Here is a 17544-nt window from a genome sequence, read left to right on the forward strand (position 1 = left end):
CATCTCCTTTATGGAATACCAGGTCGATGGTGCTACTTCCATTGTGGGCAAAATAAGTTTTATGTTTTGGGTCATTCACTAATTTGAAATTTTCTTCATCAAGAAATGTGAGGACAGCTCTACATTTCATGTCGGGTTTGTCTAGTTTGCAGTTCATATCTCCTGCTAGTATGACGTTTTCTTCTGTGTTTGGAATTTTCCTGAAGGAAAGCGTTAGGAGCTCCATTATTTCTTTTATGTCGTTGTTTGGGCTTATATAAATGCCTATTACAGTGAACTTGATTGTTTTTGCAATTATTAGATTTTCTTCTGTATGTAGGGTCTTCATGGGTCCTATCCATGGTTTGTAGTAGATAGATACACCTCCTGATGGCCTTCCTTCTGTTGGTTTCCTTGCTAGGGAGTGGATAGAGTAGGATCCTTGTATGTCTATATGTTTCGTGAGGAATGTTTCTGTGAGGACTAGTATGTCTGATGTTTGTAGAGCGTTTTCTGGTGCTAGTTTTAGTAGTCCGTTTAGCCCTTCTACATTCCAAAGGAGCATGCTTATGGGATTATTCGAGAGATATGCCTTCGTTCCTCCTGGAGAAACGAAATCGGCACACAGGAGTCAGGATTAGATGTTAATTCTAGACATTCGAATGGGATTCCAACTTTATATGCTTTGTTTTCTCCTCTTGTTGTGATCTCTTCGCAACTGATATTTCCTCAGATTCCTTTCTTCCTCAGATAGTTTGTCACCATCTCTGTAGTTGTTTCTTGGTTCAATTTCCCAATAAATAGCCAGGCTTTCTTGTCTGCTGCTTGTAGGTCATCTTCTATTGTTCCAGTGCCAATTAATATTTTAGGTGCTGGTCCGCATTGTTGAGTACCTTTTAATTTTAATTGTGGCTGCTGCTCTGTATTTCTTTCTTCTTCCGTATCCGCTCTTGTTTGCACAAGTTATTAAATACTCTTAAATCAGGTCAGAAAGGAATCCAACAGATGTTTAAGTTGTTAAATACTAAGGTTTCTACCCCTCCTCCAAATGTTAAGCATGCTCCTGTCACTCGTAAGAATGCCCCTCCTATACCGGCAATGACGCAGAAAGATCCGCCCACCACCTCTCCCACTCCTGGTTCCCCACCACCTCTATCACACAAATACAATACTACGAGCCGCACTGGCAGACAAGTTAACAACTCCGGACCAATAGGATGTACCTAACATCTTAATAATAATAACAAGTAAGTTCCCATTTAAATGTTGGTTAGTTAGGAAATTCACACACATTTATAATATTAAATTCCCTTTTTTTTTTTCTTTACAGATCCCACTATCTGTATAAATTGGTCAGGGGTCAAGCATGACGTTCTGTACCTCGCAAATTTGCGTGATACAACTTGCTACCTACATTTGTAAACAAGTTGATTAGCATTTTCAACTGGATCCCACATTTGACTCCTGCACATATTCTGCGTCCTGTCTGTTATGTTTTAAAGCAATATGGATTATTGTGTTTTCACAATTCATCCTGTGGGCACTCTATTTTAATACACACATTATGGATACACCATGTCACACAAGTTGCATTTCATTTTAGTTTTTCCATAAGATTGGTGTTCACCGTGGTTCTGTTTTATAGAAAAACATTTATTACTGTTCTTAAGAAAAAGATTCAATATTAGTTTAAGACACAAGGTTTTGAATTGACAGTGTGATAATTTTAATTATTCATGTTATCACGTTTTTAAGAAGTGCTTTAATGTTGTTTTTTAGAAGTAATATAAGTTGGTTTTTAGACTATTGTACTTTTAATATTGACTATTGACTTTTTAATATGTTCATGACTGTTCAAGAACATCATTTTTGGATTAAGTGAGCGAAACATGTCCCTTAAAGAAATAATTGTATGAAATTGTAAACACCGAAATAGGTGGGCAAGAAATAACTTCTTATTATAATTGCTGTGGATACAGCAGCAAGTCGCGCGAGGTGGGTCGATGGGAGAGGGACGCAGAGCCTGGGCTGCAAGATCAGTTTCTGATGCCTTGCTCTCAGAAATACGTGCAACTTTTTTCTCACTGCTTTCAAGTTTTGTGTATGGAACAATGTGTCAGATGCTTACTTTATAATATGCTTTAGATTTCCATCATTCACATTTGAGGTTTGGGCTTCACCAATAGCCTTGGTAACCCTCAGTATACGCCACTGATCATCATAATCATCATCATCATCATCATCATCATCCATTTCCCTCGTCCAGATGTTGGGATGCTTATGGCACCTTCCTCTATCTGGCCACCATTGTTCCTTCTTTATGGTGTTCCAATCCAGGTTTGCTCTAATTACACTATTCTAGATCATTTTCACCCACCTTAGTGTGGGTCTTCCTCTTGCCCTCCCTACTTCTGTCTGCTTCGGCATCCTCTTAACCAGTGGGGGTTGGTAGTATCTGAAGTTGGGTATTGCACCAACATTTTCATTGTCCTAAGAAACTCTATTATCATTAAGTAATGAACTACATTCCTATTCAAACTGAAATATATCTATGAATAAGAGGCTAATTATGCAGTATATTTGCAGTTATTCTTACCTCACTTGAATTGAAAATTTGCCCTCCTGTTCTTCATTGATGCAAAATTTTGATAATATTGCAGATGATCTGGTATGGCATACCCTAGTGGCGTGGAACAGAAATTACCATTGCAAGAGGAGAGAAAGCATGAATTAAGTCATCTCTGCAGAGTGGTGCAATCTGAAGGGTACATTTGGAATTGTGTCTTGATTGGGGGCCTGCTGGTCTAATGCAAGACCCAAGGATCTATACTGGCAAGCGTGCTACCTGGTGGTTAGGCTCATCCCTGCTGAAACTGTATTGTGCTGCGCTGTCTGCTTGGGAGTTGCCTTAGGAAAGCAAACCCCCTGAGTTTGATTCGAAGCTGGCCGCGTTTATTGGTCAATTACAAAGCACTAGTACATTGAACAAACATATATGGTTGATTTTAGCACTTTTTAGAATATATGTTAGGTTTATTAAACTAAACAATAAAATGAAAAGATGGCAAATGAAGTGTAAAATTATTGGGAGTTGTGCAACAGTGCAACAATACCATGCAACATCCCTGCTCTTGTATTCAATACTATATTACCATCCTAGGACAACACACATCCTAAATACTTGAAATTATCTTCCTGTTCCAGCTTTGTATCCTCAATCTGACATTTAATTCTCGATTTCTTACCTGCTCAGGCAAGGCTAATTTTCATACCATACTCATTGCTCGTATTTTCAAGTTCCAAGATATTAGACTGCAGGCTTTCGGCACAATTTCCCATTAAGGCAAAGTCGTCAGCATAGGCCATACTGCTTACTACATTTCCACCTAACTGAATCCCTCCCTGCCATATTATACCTTTCAGCGGATGATCATGTAAACTATGGACAACAAAAGTGAAATATTACAGCCTTGTCTATCCCCTGTAAGTACCCTGAACCAAGAACTCATTCTATCATCAATTCTCACTGCGTCCCAATTGTCAACATAAATGCCTTTAATTGATTTTAATAATCCTCACTTAATACCATAGTCCCCCAGTACGGTGAACATCTTTGCCCTTAGTACTCTGTCATATGCTTTCTGTAGATTTACGAAACATAAACATAATGGTCTATTCCTTTTGTAGTTTTTTTTTAAAATTACGTGGCGCATGCTGAAAATCTGATCCTGAGAGCCCCTCTGTGCTCAGAAATCACACTGGGAACTTCCTCTCAACCACTGATTGCACCTTAACACTGATCAGTGAGATAACATAGACAGTTGTTGCAATCCTTCCTGTTCCCTTGCTTAAAGATAGGTGTGATTACTTACTGCTTTTGTCCAGCCAGAAGGTATCTTACTGACACTCCATGCTCTTTTTATCCCACTCTGTAGATATGGAATTTAATACAGCAAAATTTCTATTTTCAGTTGGTGATCTCGTTTTGCTGGAAGTCGTCCATCAAGCTAAGCAGCGACTTGGAGGAGGAGTTGTTGTTGGAACTGGCCACACAGCTGTTGGAAGGACTTGGCGCCCGATCGTGGTCCACTGAAGAACAGTTGCTATCTTCGACAGCGTTCTGCGCAGTACTGGGACTGGCCGTACCTCAGCACGATGCCGTTAGGATATTACGTCACTGCCTTCAGCCCGTGGATGGTCCCTGCACTATAGAGTTGTCCTTAGTGTGGTACAAGTCCAAGAAACTGTCAATCCAGCAGCCCGACAAGTTCCAGCTCGGTATCTGCCACGGATTGCTGCAGTGCCGTCCGAGCCACATCGTGCTGGGCAAGTCCGGCGTAGTGTACACGGACGTACTGGTCGACGTCTTCAACGTCGTGCAAATACACTGTAGACAGTATTCCAGGTTGACTATCGTAGCTTTTAGAGCATTAGTGCGGTGGCTTCAGCTTCTCAGCGACGTGGGGGAGACTAGCTTGGTGGATAATGTTGTCGCTAGGACGGTGTTCGCCATCGTCAACAACAACTGGGAGAGCCCCATCAACGGCATTCGCAAGGAAAACCTCAAGATCCTGGAGCTGCTGATGGACGTCTGTAACACGCGGGAGGAGAACGTCTTCTCCGTGGCCAACTTGCTGCCGACCATTCTTCACGAACAACCGTGGAACATGAAGAGCAAGTACTTCATGTTGGCTGTGTTGCTGCCTCGTTATGGAGTTGTTACTGTGAGTCCTTCAGCGTGTTGTATTTTAAAGTTTAACATTTAGAATGCCATTGTTCGCCCCGTATTGATAGTTCCAACAGTCACAATTATAAAGCTGGATTTCCCACCCAATCAATACTTTTTATTTATTTTGATATATTTAATACATTTTGTAGTACCGGCCATCTTCAGCTGCTGGTAAAATAACGTACAATAATGTTAAAACACTACTTATTTCTAAATGATACAATTTGTAATAAAAATACCATCAAATTATATCTAAAAGTTAATTTGTGAAGTGTCATGGTGCGGTCTTGATGCTGTAACACACCCTTAATGAATTGTACATTTCTATAAAAAAAAAAAATCAAGTACATATTTTGCATGTTTAAAATGTGCCATCTTTGGTGAAATTAATAAAATGAGTTAAAATCTTCTTATAGTTGGGTACTGGTCGACATCAGATTGTCTTGTGAGTTTAATGTCCAATGTTTTGGAGTAATATGGTGAGAACATTCCTTTTTGCATAAATTGTGATCTGTTGGAAACTTGTAATAAAATGTATTTGAATATTCTCCTGTAATATCCAGCCCGTCAGATCTTATTATTTAGAATGCCAGACAATGATACATCGTTCTTTGGTACTTGCGTGTAAAGTGCCATCAACAATACATCGTTGTTTGAATAGTGTGCCTTACTATCTGCGTTTATCATGATTATGAACAGCAACATCTTACGTCTTGTATCCATAGAGTAAAGAACGTAGTTTCTAATTTTATCAGTGCGCGTCCGATTTGTTCATTTATTTACAAACATTAGATTTCTGAATTTCATGTTTTTCAGTTCATGTGGGCAGTTATGTAATGGTAATCACCTTCTGAACTTCCGAACAGATACTTTTCAAATTTTCTGTGTTTCTTGACTTTAGAGTGAATAAAAATTAGTGAAGTAAGTTCTGCCGAAGAGGAATTCATAAATGACAGGAACTTACCTGGAATACGTACTGCAGGCTCGAATGTACAGGATTCAGGCGTAGCTGATGCGAATGTTCAGCAGTCGCAACAAAGACAACACGTGTTCGATTGCAGTTCAAGTAACGATCATGACAGTGACAGTTGTGACAATAATACTGATACAATCCAACCATTGCAAGTTCTTCGTCAACTTATACTGAAAATTGACAAAGAAAATCCCAGTTTGATCCAAAATTCCATCGTGATATAAAGGGAGAGTTCTTAGGAAAAACAAAACTGAGCAAAATATTTCTATTACTTTTTTATGACGAGATATGCCAAAACATAGCTGAACAGACAAAAGATGCCGAGCAGGAAATCACACATAAAACCCAGTTCAGTAAGATGAAATGAAGGAGTCGAGATCAAGACCGTGTCCGAACAAATAAGGACAAAATAAAGCTTCTTATGGCCATACTGTTGCCGCAGGGGATTGTGCAGACACCTAAATTAGAACACTATATTTCTCGCATTCGCTTGTTCACTACACCTATTTTGTATGAGCTGATGACACAGAAGAGATTTTTTTCTCACCAGACAGAGTGGCCTGGACGGTTGAGGCGCTGGCCAGCCGTCTGACCCCCAAGTTGGCAGGTTAGAATCTGGCTCAGACCGGTGGTATTTGAAGGTGCTAAAATACGTCGGCCTCTTGTCAGTAGATTTACTGGCATGCAAAAGAACTCCTGCGGTACGAAATTCCGGCACCTCAGCATTTCTGAAAGCTGTAAAAGTAGTTAGTGGAACGTAAAGCCAATGATGATGATAATAATAATAATAATAATAATAATAATAATAATAATAATAATAATAATAATAATAATAATATCATGTACCGGTGTTATTCCAAAATGCTTGCACAGCTCTCTGGCCGCATTAAACCTGCACCATCACACATACGTAGAACTACAGAAAGCCACCCTCCTGAGCACTTGCCACATTGTGAGAAAGTTCCTAGGAATGACTTTTCCTCTGACTCACGCCAAACAGCATGAAGATCCAGGCCGCAGTTCCAGTAATACTGAAGAACAGATTCCCAAAACGGGGACATAAGAAGTCTGAAGCTGTTTGTATTTATTGTATAAATGTACATGTTGTAATCATTTCTGTTGTAAATATTTGTACATATATGTACCTGTAGTTTCATAATCAAGAGGGTGACTCCTTGCTTAGGCCGAGTCAGCCCATTATGTTACCGGCACAAGCCGAGCCTTCCTAAATTGATACAAATAATAATAATAATATTTTCCTACACAGCTTTTTACATATCTCTGACAATGAGGTGAATAATGGACAACTTCCTCCCAAAATACACAAGATAAATCCAGTATTTGCCCACCTGTTAGCAAAATTTTCGTAAGCTTATATCCCTGATGGCAAAGTGCCAATTGATGAGAACCTCTTGTTATGGAAAGGGTGGCCAGGGTGAAACGTTTACATACTAGGAAAACAATCGTGTTTCAGAATGGAATTATATAAATTATGCAAAGCCGAGACAGGTTATATAACATAATCTGCTTCCGTGTGTATCATAATGAACAGCTGTAAAAGACATAACACTGTGAAGACTGTACATACTGTAAATATTACCTGTATTGTAGTGTAATATAGTCCGTGTGTTGTCACTTGTGAATTGTAGGTAGGCTATATAAACTTGATCCCTCGAAAGCGCTAACCAACATAAAAGATAATTGCATGAATATTATAATTTATTCCATTGTAAATCTTTTAAGTTCATGTAAACCTTGTAATTCTACAATTTACATATACAGAAACATTTATTTTCAGGCAGAGATTGATATTAAACTGCCTAAAATATTCAGGTTAAAGTTACTGTATAAACGAAAACCAGAGCTTTGTTACTAGGAAGAAGCAATCTCGATATCACATTGTGAAAGCACTTAGTATGTTTTTGCACAAAGTAATGAAAAATTAAAATAATAGAATTTTTGAACAATTAAATACATTATATTCAAGTAAATATTTCTCTTAGGGCCCTTAGGGCCCTTCAGTAGTTCATTTTAGTCTAAGATTGTTTTAAATAAAGTAATTAAATATTTTTTTCAATCGGGGAAATCGCTCTCCACTTGGGAGTGAGCCGTTGTGTACCGAGCTCCCCGCTTAATGGGTTAATTAAGGCCACGGCCGCTTCCTTCCAACTCCTAGGCCTTTCCTATCCCATTGTCGCCATAAGACCTATCTGTGTCGGTGTGACGTAAAACCACTAGCAAAAAAGAAAAATTATAATAATAACAAAGCAGACAGTACACATAGGCCTATCTATCACACTGTTTTCTCTATGTTGAACTCCTCTGATAGTAGGTTTTCAGTCCAATCACCTGCCTTATGAACCTCGTAAATTTTGGTTGTGGTTATTCCAGGCTCTGTCGGAGTTTCCCAGCCTGGCACCGTCCCTCGTCTCCAGCATGCAGCACCCTCACCTGGTGTCCGCTGGCTGCGACGCGTACCGAGCCTGCCTGAAGCACATCCACCAGCAGGACATGTGGTGTTTCTTCTTCTTAGAGCCCATCGTTCAGCTGCTGAGTGCAGACACCGAGGACGAGTAAGTGACAAACATTCGTGTGTATTGGCTTCAAAAGAAAAGTCTTAAATATTTACGTCTTATAAGAACATCTCACGTGTGATTTCGTACAGCAAGCTGCTGCTAAATTTAGAAATGGAGAGTTTAGAAGATCACAGATAGAAAGATGTGGCAATACAAAGTTATACCGGTGTATCTAAATTATACCAACAAAACATCAGGGATGCCCTCCACGTTACCTAAAGAACAGCGCAATGGAATTGGCGGAGAAAACTTTTCTTTTAGAGCAATTCAAATTGACAAACGCGCCGTATTTGCTGCGCCAGGGCGCAAATCACTGGTGTGCTTCAGGGAAGGAAGGGGAGGTGTGGTGCATTATTGATGGAGACAGAGATAATGTTCGGTGCAAATGCACAGGTTTCTTCGTTCGATCCGCACAGAATATTGTCCTTGTCCCTTACAGGCTATATCCACAGTTTGTTTATTAAGCAGCCATAATTGCACACACAGTAATTAAGACACATTTGTCTGAATAACTTTCTTTATTGTTTAACATGTGCAAAGGTGCAGCGCTGCCACCACACGATCCTGCATTCCTTTACTCACTACATTGTAAAAGGAATGAAAGAAACAATACGCCCAGTGGTTTGATTACAGTAAATCTTTCATTTTCCCCAGCGCTTCACGTAACAAGAGCTGAGCACAGAGCCTACCTTTCCCCCTGGATAAGGATGTGAAGATCACAGTGTTCTAAAAGTGGAAATAATATCTTGAATTAGGTTAATGTCGTCTCAAGTTTATAGATGCTTGAGTGCAGTTTGTATCTTTGAACAGGGCTTGTTTTTGCTAGGTGGAATTTCCCGATACACTGGTTGTATAGCCAGACATATATTGGGGGTACGTGAAATATGTTCTCCGCCCCGTTTTCCTCTTGCTCTTGTCCGGCCGGCTCGTGTGCGGTCCTGTGTCGGACTGCTTTTATCTTAAGAATCAAAACTCAATGGATCTTTTATCATCTAGTAATTTGTTCCTCTGACACAAAACATTTTAACAACATGAACTGTTTTTTTAAAACTGTGTTCATTGAGTGCGTCATTTGGACTCTTAAACAAAAAGACATTATTTTTAGTGTTACCGAGAATATCATGTGTTTCCTATTATCATTATTTTTAGGATGAAGATGTCTCAGAAGGGAGACTTTTTTCTTTTTAACATAAAATAGGAAGGAATAGTATTGTACTGTATTGTAAAGGTGGAATTACTAAGACGACTTGTGTTCATTTGACCCTGTTAGACTTGTATCGTGAGGTCACCAGTCTCCACCCATTTATTTTTTTATGCTTTTATCTAATCTTTTATTCCATACTCGTAATAACGGTGATGATGATAATATTTGCTTGTCTTGTATTGTGATTGAATTGATAATTCTCTTGTTCCAGTGTTGGGAAACAGAATCTGTATAACTACTGGTTGAAGGCTACATTGAAGAGCTTTCCTAGCGTGCTGCAGGACCTCTTGCAAAGGTTGGTGGCATCTATGGAAGCCAGGAGTGTTCCTGTGGTGTTGCCCATCATTAGCCTCGTCCATTTGGGCCGCAAGGAGGGCTTGATCAGCGATCTCTGGAACAGTAGCTGGATCGCAGATCGCAGCAAGTCTTGGCATGTCAATTTCTTGAATAGTGCACTTCAACATTCCAATGAAAATATTAGAAATTATGCGTTTGGTGCTGTGTGTGTTTTCTCCAAAACATTATTGTTTCCTTCAGAGCAAGAGTTTTCTACCATAAGACGCTTCCTGGCTCAAAACGCAAACGCCGACAGTGCACCACTTAGGCAAGGAATATTGAGCTCTTTCGTTTGCTTCCTCCTGAGAGTGCGGGACTCCTTCCTTCACAAGATGAAAAATTTCAAGAAACATCAGTCTTCATCACTTTTAATGAAAGCGCTAGAGTTTTTAGAATGGTTGCACTCATTTTGTGTTTCGAACCTCAAACCAGGGACAAACTACCAGAGGAAGATTCTCTCACTGCGTCTATTTCAAGAAGTTTTGAGGTATTTTGACGACAGTGATACCGCGGCTGTAGACGCCGACAGGAAGAAGGGCACGCGACGCAAGGGTTGTTCCCAGGGAGTTAAAATCAAGGAGTATGCTGCAAAGTGTAATAAGTGGCAGTTTAATTCTGAAAGTAGTCACAGATGTTTGTTAGATTGTCTGATGGACCCAACTGATGATATTAGGGAAACAGCAAGTTCTATTCTCATCAGCCATTTCAACAGCACCGACACTAAAGCAGCATGCATAGAAGAAACTGAGAAGCTGATGAAGAAGGCTTTGGATCTCTGCGGTAGCACTCTGTTCTATGAAACGGAGAGCGGTGCTCTGATGATCAGAGTAGCCGCCAGCATGGTTCACAACGGCTCGGCCAGTGTCGACGTGAATCATCTTGTCTCTCGATTGGCTTACAGTGAACCGTCCCGTAAGCCTGCCAGGTTAAGAATTACTGACAAATTTACCGTACTCAATTTCTTCAATCGATCTTGCAAAGGAATGCCATCAACTGATGCGTTGCAGGAAGAGTCAGAAATTGCTGAACCTATCGAGAACAAAGATGAAGAAGAAGAGAAAGTGCAGGTCTCATTCTGCCCTGCAGCTCAGAGGCTGCTTGCAGCTTTGAAAGTAGATGAACAGAAGTCGTCTCCTCGCAAGTACATTAGTAAAAGGGTAATTTACGATCCAGGGACTTTTGAAGGGCTGATGATCATGAATCCTGAAGCTGTGGCCGACATTGATGGGGCAGATGCTTCTTCCGTGCCAAAAACGTTTGAGGGCCTGGCAGTAGTTGATCCAAAAACGGGAGAAATTGGACAGGAACTGAATTTTCCTCGTCCGGTTGTTGCCGACAAGCAGTCATCTCCAAAAAAGTGTGAGGATAAACAACGTAGACTGCCCAAAAGTGAACATCAAGAACACGGTGCTTGTGGCAGATCAGGCTATGTTCCAGAATCATCACCTTTCTCTGAGAGAAATACATTCAAATCTGCTGTTACAGTGCTTCCTGCTGCAGAGGAAAGCCACCAAATTGCCCTCAAGCTCAAAATAGCACAGGTCCTTGACACTTGTGTATTTCACCCAGATGCATCCTTACCAAAGAACAATGATCGTATATTCCCCAAGAAGAAGAAAAACAACAAACGAAGACCGAAAGTTGGTAACCTGTTACCTTCTTCATCATCATCTCTTGTGGATGCATCAGTGTTGGAGAAAACAAAGGTACCAAGGGTACGTAGGCCTAGAAGGCAACACCCATCAATAAGAACACCAAAGTCCTCATTTCCATCAGCAGTGTGGGATGTAGAGGCTTCTACAAAGAGCAAAGGTTTGTTAATACCAGAGGCTGGTTCTTCCAAAGACAGGTATCTGGAAAGAGCCTCTATTTCTCCTGTCCCCTCCCTGGACTGGGACAACTGTGGAGATCCTTTATCACTGCAAGAAGCAGCGCTAACGTCCGACCAGGAGAACGTTTCCGCAGGGCTGGACTGGTGTGCTGAGGACTGGGCGGGTGAGGACTGGTGGGAGATGTCGAGCCCTACCAGCATGATGGGGCTGCTGCTGTACCACGCCTGGGCCCAGTGGCGTGCTCTCTGCAAGGACATGTGCCGCGCTGTCTGCACAGGCTCTCCGCTCCATGGACTCCTCAGCGCCATGAATCACTTGATCGCTCAGGACATGCCTGTCACTCTCGATGAGTGTCGGGAGATTGTAGCTCTTCTGGAGGATGTTGTTCAGTATTTACTGAAAGTGTTGGCCTCCAAAGCCGGTAAAACATCAGGTAAGGAGGCATTATAATTATCCATCTACAGCTGAGACTCTGATTAACAACTTCAGAGCATAATTAAGAAGGGTTTAACTTTTCCAACTGACATAATTCAGATTGAAAGTTAAGAACAAGTAGAGGGGTTTTCTCTTCATCAGTTTCAGTTCTTGTGGACCAAGGGTGGCCAATCCACAGTATACAGTTATGTTCATAGTTTTGAATCTAATCCCTCCCCCCTTCCCCCAAAGATTCTGGAAATCATTAGTACTGTGTGTTTCTAATTACCGTATTTCACAGCATAATCGTCGCCACCGCGTAATCGTCGCATCCTTTATTTTCAATACAAAAATCGGACTTTAAACCTTTAATTACATAATCGTCGCACGTCCAAATTTTGTCCACTAATCTGGTTAAAAGGTAAATGGAACTGCAACGTAAGTTGCACATGAATGCGCAATTTAAATACGTGTATGGTTTATGGGCAATTTGGCAACACAGTCACGTTTACGACATGTTGCACAACGTATAAATAAATAATACCGGTATATGTACGACGCATGGCTTACCGGTAGACTATCGGCAGTTTGACAACGTGGTCGCGAGACAGTGTACTATTCATTCACCACCTACATATTATGAGTTCCCATTTGAAATACGTAAGGCTGTAAGTTATCGCTTATCGGCAACGTCGCCAGGAAATACCGGCTAGGTAGGTTGAATGGACCTCGAACCAGCCCTCAGATACAAGTAAAATTCCCTGACCCGGCCGTGAATTGAACCCGAGGCCTCCGTGTAAGAGGCAAGCACGCTACCCCTACACCATGGGGCCGGCTCCTGTGTTATTGCGCACGAAGTGAAATCCAAGACGATAACGCAGATTTCCACGGAATTATTCAGCCGAATTATTTACGATGTCTCAGTTGTCATCGCTAGACTCTTATCTTACTACTACGTCATAAGTGTCCGGGCATGGGATGAAAACTTTTATCCAAGCAGTCAAGATAATTATTATCCAATGCTATTGAAGTTTTATTTTATGAACTCGTCAGTAATGTAATGTAAAATCATCAATAACTGGGAAGAAATATTAACCTAATTACCGTATGTTTAAAAGAAATTGAAAAAAATGAATGTTTGTTACTGACGTCTCGGAATACAGTCAACTATACAGTAGATCTACACCGCGCTAGCTAGAGCTCCGGTTTGCGAGCTTTGCGCAAGCGCAGTAGTGTGTCGCAACCAACGAGCTAAACTGATAAATTGTTGCATGCTTCCTTGCTGCCTAACAGTATTGGCTGCTCTGGAATGGACAGATCACAGATGCATTTATTTGTTTCAGATTTACGTGATTACTGTAGACATGTGTGCGTGAGAATTTAAGTTTTTAATTTGTGTTTTGGGTGTTTGCAGAAATAATTTGTTTTAATAGTGAACAATTACGGAAAGTCATTTATATCGCAAAACATTAACGTGTGAAGCATTTATAAGCGATTATGGGTAAATATAGAAACTATTCTGCGGGCTTCAAGCTAAGCGTCATTGCCTTCGCTGAACAGCACGGGAACAGAGCTGCAGAAAGAAAATTTTCTGTGAGTGAAAAGTTTGTGCGTGACTGGCGGAAAGTAAAAAACAAGCTAAAAAGCACAAACCCTTCTAGACGCGCGTTTAGAGGTCCTAAAACAGGGAAGTTTCCTATAATTGACGAAGAAGTGTTTAGGTACGTCAGTGAAATATGTAACAATGGCTGCAGTGTATCATATGAAATGTTACAAATTAAGGGACAGGAGGTAGCGCGCAAACACAACATACCGGTAACTCAGTTTAAGGCGACTCGTGGGTGGATTAAGGGGTTCATGCGACGACACAATCTGTCAGTGCGAAGGAGAATAACACTAAGCCAAAAGTTGCCTGCTGATTACACGGACAAGATTGTAAATTTTCACCGATTTGTCGTACGTTTGCGCAAGGAAACTTCGTACTTGCTTTCTCAAATCGGTAATGCCGATCAGACTCCAATCTTTTTTGATATGCCTTGCAACAGCACTATTGCGCTAAAAGGATCACGGAGTGTATTAATGAAAACCAGCGGTAGTGAGAAGTTGCGATGCACGGCAATGCTAGCCATTACAGCTGACGGGAGAAAGTTGCCGCCTTACATCATTTTCAAGAGGAAAACGATGCCTAAGAATATACAGTTTCCCCGTGGAATTCATGTACGAGTGCAACCAAAGGGTTGGATGGACGTAGAACTCATGCTGGACTAGGTTAAAACTGTGTGGAATAGAAGACCTGGTGCACTACTAAAACAACCAGCTCTGCTTGTTTTAAATAGTTTCCGAGGTCACCTCGTGAACGAAGTGAAGCAAATTCTCACTACAAATAAGACACGACAGATAGTCATTCCTGGTGGCCTAACATCTGCTTTGCAGCCACTAGACGTATGTGTTAATAAACCCTTTAAAGACCACTTACGTCGATTTTACAACGAGTGGATGATGAGCGGCGATCAGCAATTGACGCCCGCCGGAAATATCAGGCGTCCACCCTTGGACTTGTTATGCTGGTGGGTGAAGAAGAGTTGGGATCTTATACCACCTGAACTAGTCTCCAAGAGCTTCAAAAGGACTGGGATTTCGAATGCACTAGACGGTTCCGAAGATGACGCAGTGTGGCAGGGAGACGAAGAATCTGATACTGGTATTAACAGAGGCGAGGACGGCGCATCAAATTGCGAAACCTGCGATAGCGATACCGAAGATTTGGAATAAATTGCGTACCGGTAAGTCCGCATTTCACAACAAAGCGATAATTTTGCAAGTGTAATATTTTAACTTTAATACTCAAATTAATGACAAATTAACTTAATACGTTCATTTTTATTTTCAGGTTGGAAAAACGTTCGCCGAATTGTTGCGAAAAATTATGAATTTTGTTTTAGACTATTTTAATTATTTTGATGTATAAACGCGAGTATTGCGTGCATCGTAAATTTGTATCAAATACAATTTAGTTATAAATACATTTTTTGAGTAATACAAATACTGGTATTAAATATTCTTCGTATAATGGTCGCACCCTACAATTTTTTTCGAAAATTTTGGTATAAAAAGTGCGACGATTATGCCATGAAATACGGTATGTACTGTATGTAGGAACTATAAGTAGAATAGTTTCTAAGAAGAGAAAATGTGATATTTGAATTAAAAATCAAAACCGTCAATACAGAATGATTCTAATATCTTTTAAAGTTCTTCAAAGTTGGGGTTCGTAGATGATGTTGCCATTAGCAACAGGTTTGCTGAGATGGTGGTCAGTGATACTTGCTTTTGAACAGGCTCATAACAAAACTCTTAATTTCAAGTAACAGGCCAACGTTTTACAGACTGACCTTGAGACAGGAGGGAAGAACTGAGCATGCTCTACTGGTCACAAAGAAGTGGCAGCAGTATGTTATTACTTCACGCTTGCACTAGTGGAACATGTGCCTTCAGTTGGTCACTCCTGTTGTAGACCATTTCTTCGTAACTTTTGAAGAGCTCGTTTCTGTTCTTCAGCTCCATTTGGGACAATCCTTGCTTATTGAGACAACCATTCTTCAGAAATCTTCAGTTATATGTTGAAATGAGGGATGTAACAGAACCCAGGAAAAGGTAAGTTTTATCCGGGGAACACACAAGACCAACAGAAAGGCCACATGCATTACGGGCGGTGAAGCCATTGCCGCCATCTTCTGATAGGATGGAAACGGTACCGAGCGAGTTGGCTGTGCGGTTTGGGTTGCGCAGCTGTGAGCGTGCATTCCAGAGATAGTGGTTTTGAATCCCACCGTCGGCAGCCCCGAAGATGGTTTTTCGTGGTTTCCCATTTTCATCCCAGGCAAATGCTGGGGTTGTACTTTAATTAAGGCCCCGGCCACTACCTTCCCAATCCTAACCTTTCCCATCCTTCCGTTGTAGAAAACTGTCGACGTGTTAGTGCGTCATTAAAAGCTTGCAAAAAAAAAAAACTAAAATAGAAAGAACTAGACAGGCTTGGGAGTGTAGAAATTGTTAATGCGTGCTTATTAAATATGTTCTGATTAAAACTTGAAATGAATAGGTATAAAATATTAGTTTGAATAATTAATTAAAAAGCAATTTGTTGTACAAATTTTAAATCGAACATGAGAAAGTCAGTCAGTTGGCTGATACAGTTTTGTTTTCTTGGCCAGAGAAGTAATGTAAAGCTGTAGATAAATACAGTAGCTAAATTAATTTGTGGCATTTTTTCTTTTAAAAAATTTGACCATTACATTTGCCACAAATGTAGGTAGAAGCAACAAAGGCCCATAAAAGTGACTATTTTTAATTGGTGACTGCTTGCTAGACTAGCTCCGTACTGCCCCACTTGCTTTGTGCTTTTAATCACCATACTGCTTATTTCAGTTTTCACGGAAGGTTAGAATAGAACAGAAATATTCTTTATTGTTGTATGTAAAATATTTACATTGTGTAACACAACATTCTTGTCAGGACACAAAGGGATAAAAATCATTGCTGCAGAATGCACTGTAAGGTAAAATAAAACAATATCCAAATAATCAGAAAACATGAAAATATATACATAAATTATAAAATGTGGCTGATATGAATTCTAAATTACTAGCCCATAAAAGTTACTATTTTCATTAGGAGATTACTTCGATTTTTTTGTAAGGAGTCGCTGAATGTCTTTGAGTAATGATGTAACCTCATGGCTGCTGTTCTCCTGGGAACAGGTCAACAACAGTCATTGCACCGGTAATATTGACTTCACTACTCTTTCACAGTATAATAAGCTAATTTTAAGAACACCTCAAGTTCAGCTCTGTTTTTGCAATGAGTCAATGTGTTGACCTGTGAAACATTGCTAACTAACAACTCTGATTGTAAAGATAATTGAATATCCTGCAATGTTTCAACAATATTAAAGTTATATGTGATTTCTTGTGTCTTCCCTGAAAACACCCAAGAGAACTTCGTCGTCAACCGGTTGGTCACATGTGTACAAAGTCTGCCATCATCATCTAAAGCTCTTCCGCCTTGTGTGGAATAATTAATCTCATCTGCTTTACTCTTTTGTTTATTGATAGTAACTCGTGTAGTAATGGCAGAGTTTGTCGTCGGCCTGAGTTCCCTCACTCTCTGGAGGGCAGAAAGCGCTCGCTAATAGGGTGACTCATCACTGGCTGCCGCCATCTTGACTGCGCTGCCGCTTACTGGCTGGCTTTATCTCATGCTCCATGCCCTTTCTGTTGGTCTTCCTATCCTCCACTTCTTCCACCAATAATAATGATTTCCTAACATACCGATGACAGGCCCCGAACGGCAGCTGCTACCAGATGTTGCTCGGTTAGTTCAAGCCTCGAAGGAAAACATTACACTGCTGCACTCAAACTACTGTAACTCAAAAAATATTCACAATATCGACCTCAAACTTGGAACATGTACTCACTAGGTTGTTTCATATTCTGTATGGT

The 17544-nt window shown here is 40.5% G+C and overlaps 1 protein-coding gene across 1 annotated transcript in view; it reads left to right on the forward strand.

Moving 5' to 3' along the window:
- Positions 1 to 4134: 4134 nt before the first annotated feature.
- LOC136883424 (uncharacterized) overlaps positions 4135 to 17544 on the forward strand; it is a 41428-nt gene continuing 28018 nt past the window's right edge. The window contains exons 1-4 of the mRNA XM_068229714.1: positions 4135 to 4176; positions 4239 to 4703; positions 8073 to 8254; positions 9673 to 12062. Coding sequence (XP_068085815.1) covers positions 4135 to 4176; positions 4239 to 4703; positions 8073 to 8254; positions 9673 to 12062 — 3079 coding nt within the window. The remainder of the gene's footprint in view (positions 4177 to 4238; positions 4704 to 8072; positions 8255 to 9672; positions 12063 to 17544) is intronic.

This window comes from Anabrus simplex, chromosome 11 (assembly GCF_040414725.1).
Source record: "Anabrus simplex isolate iqAnaSimp1 chromosome 11, ASM4041472v1, whole genome shotgun sequence".
NCBI lineage: Eukaryota > Metazoa > Arthropoda > Insecta > Orthoptera > Tettigoniidae > Anabrus > Anabrus simplex.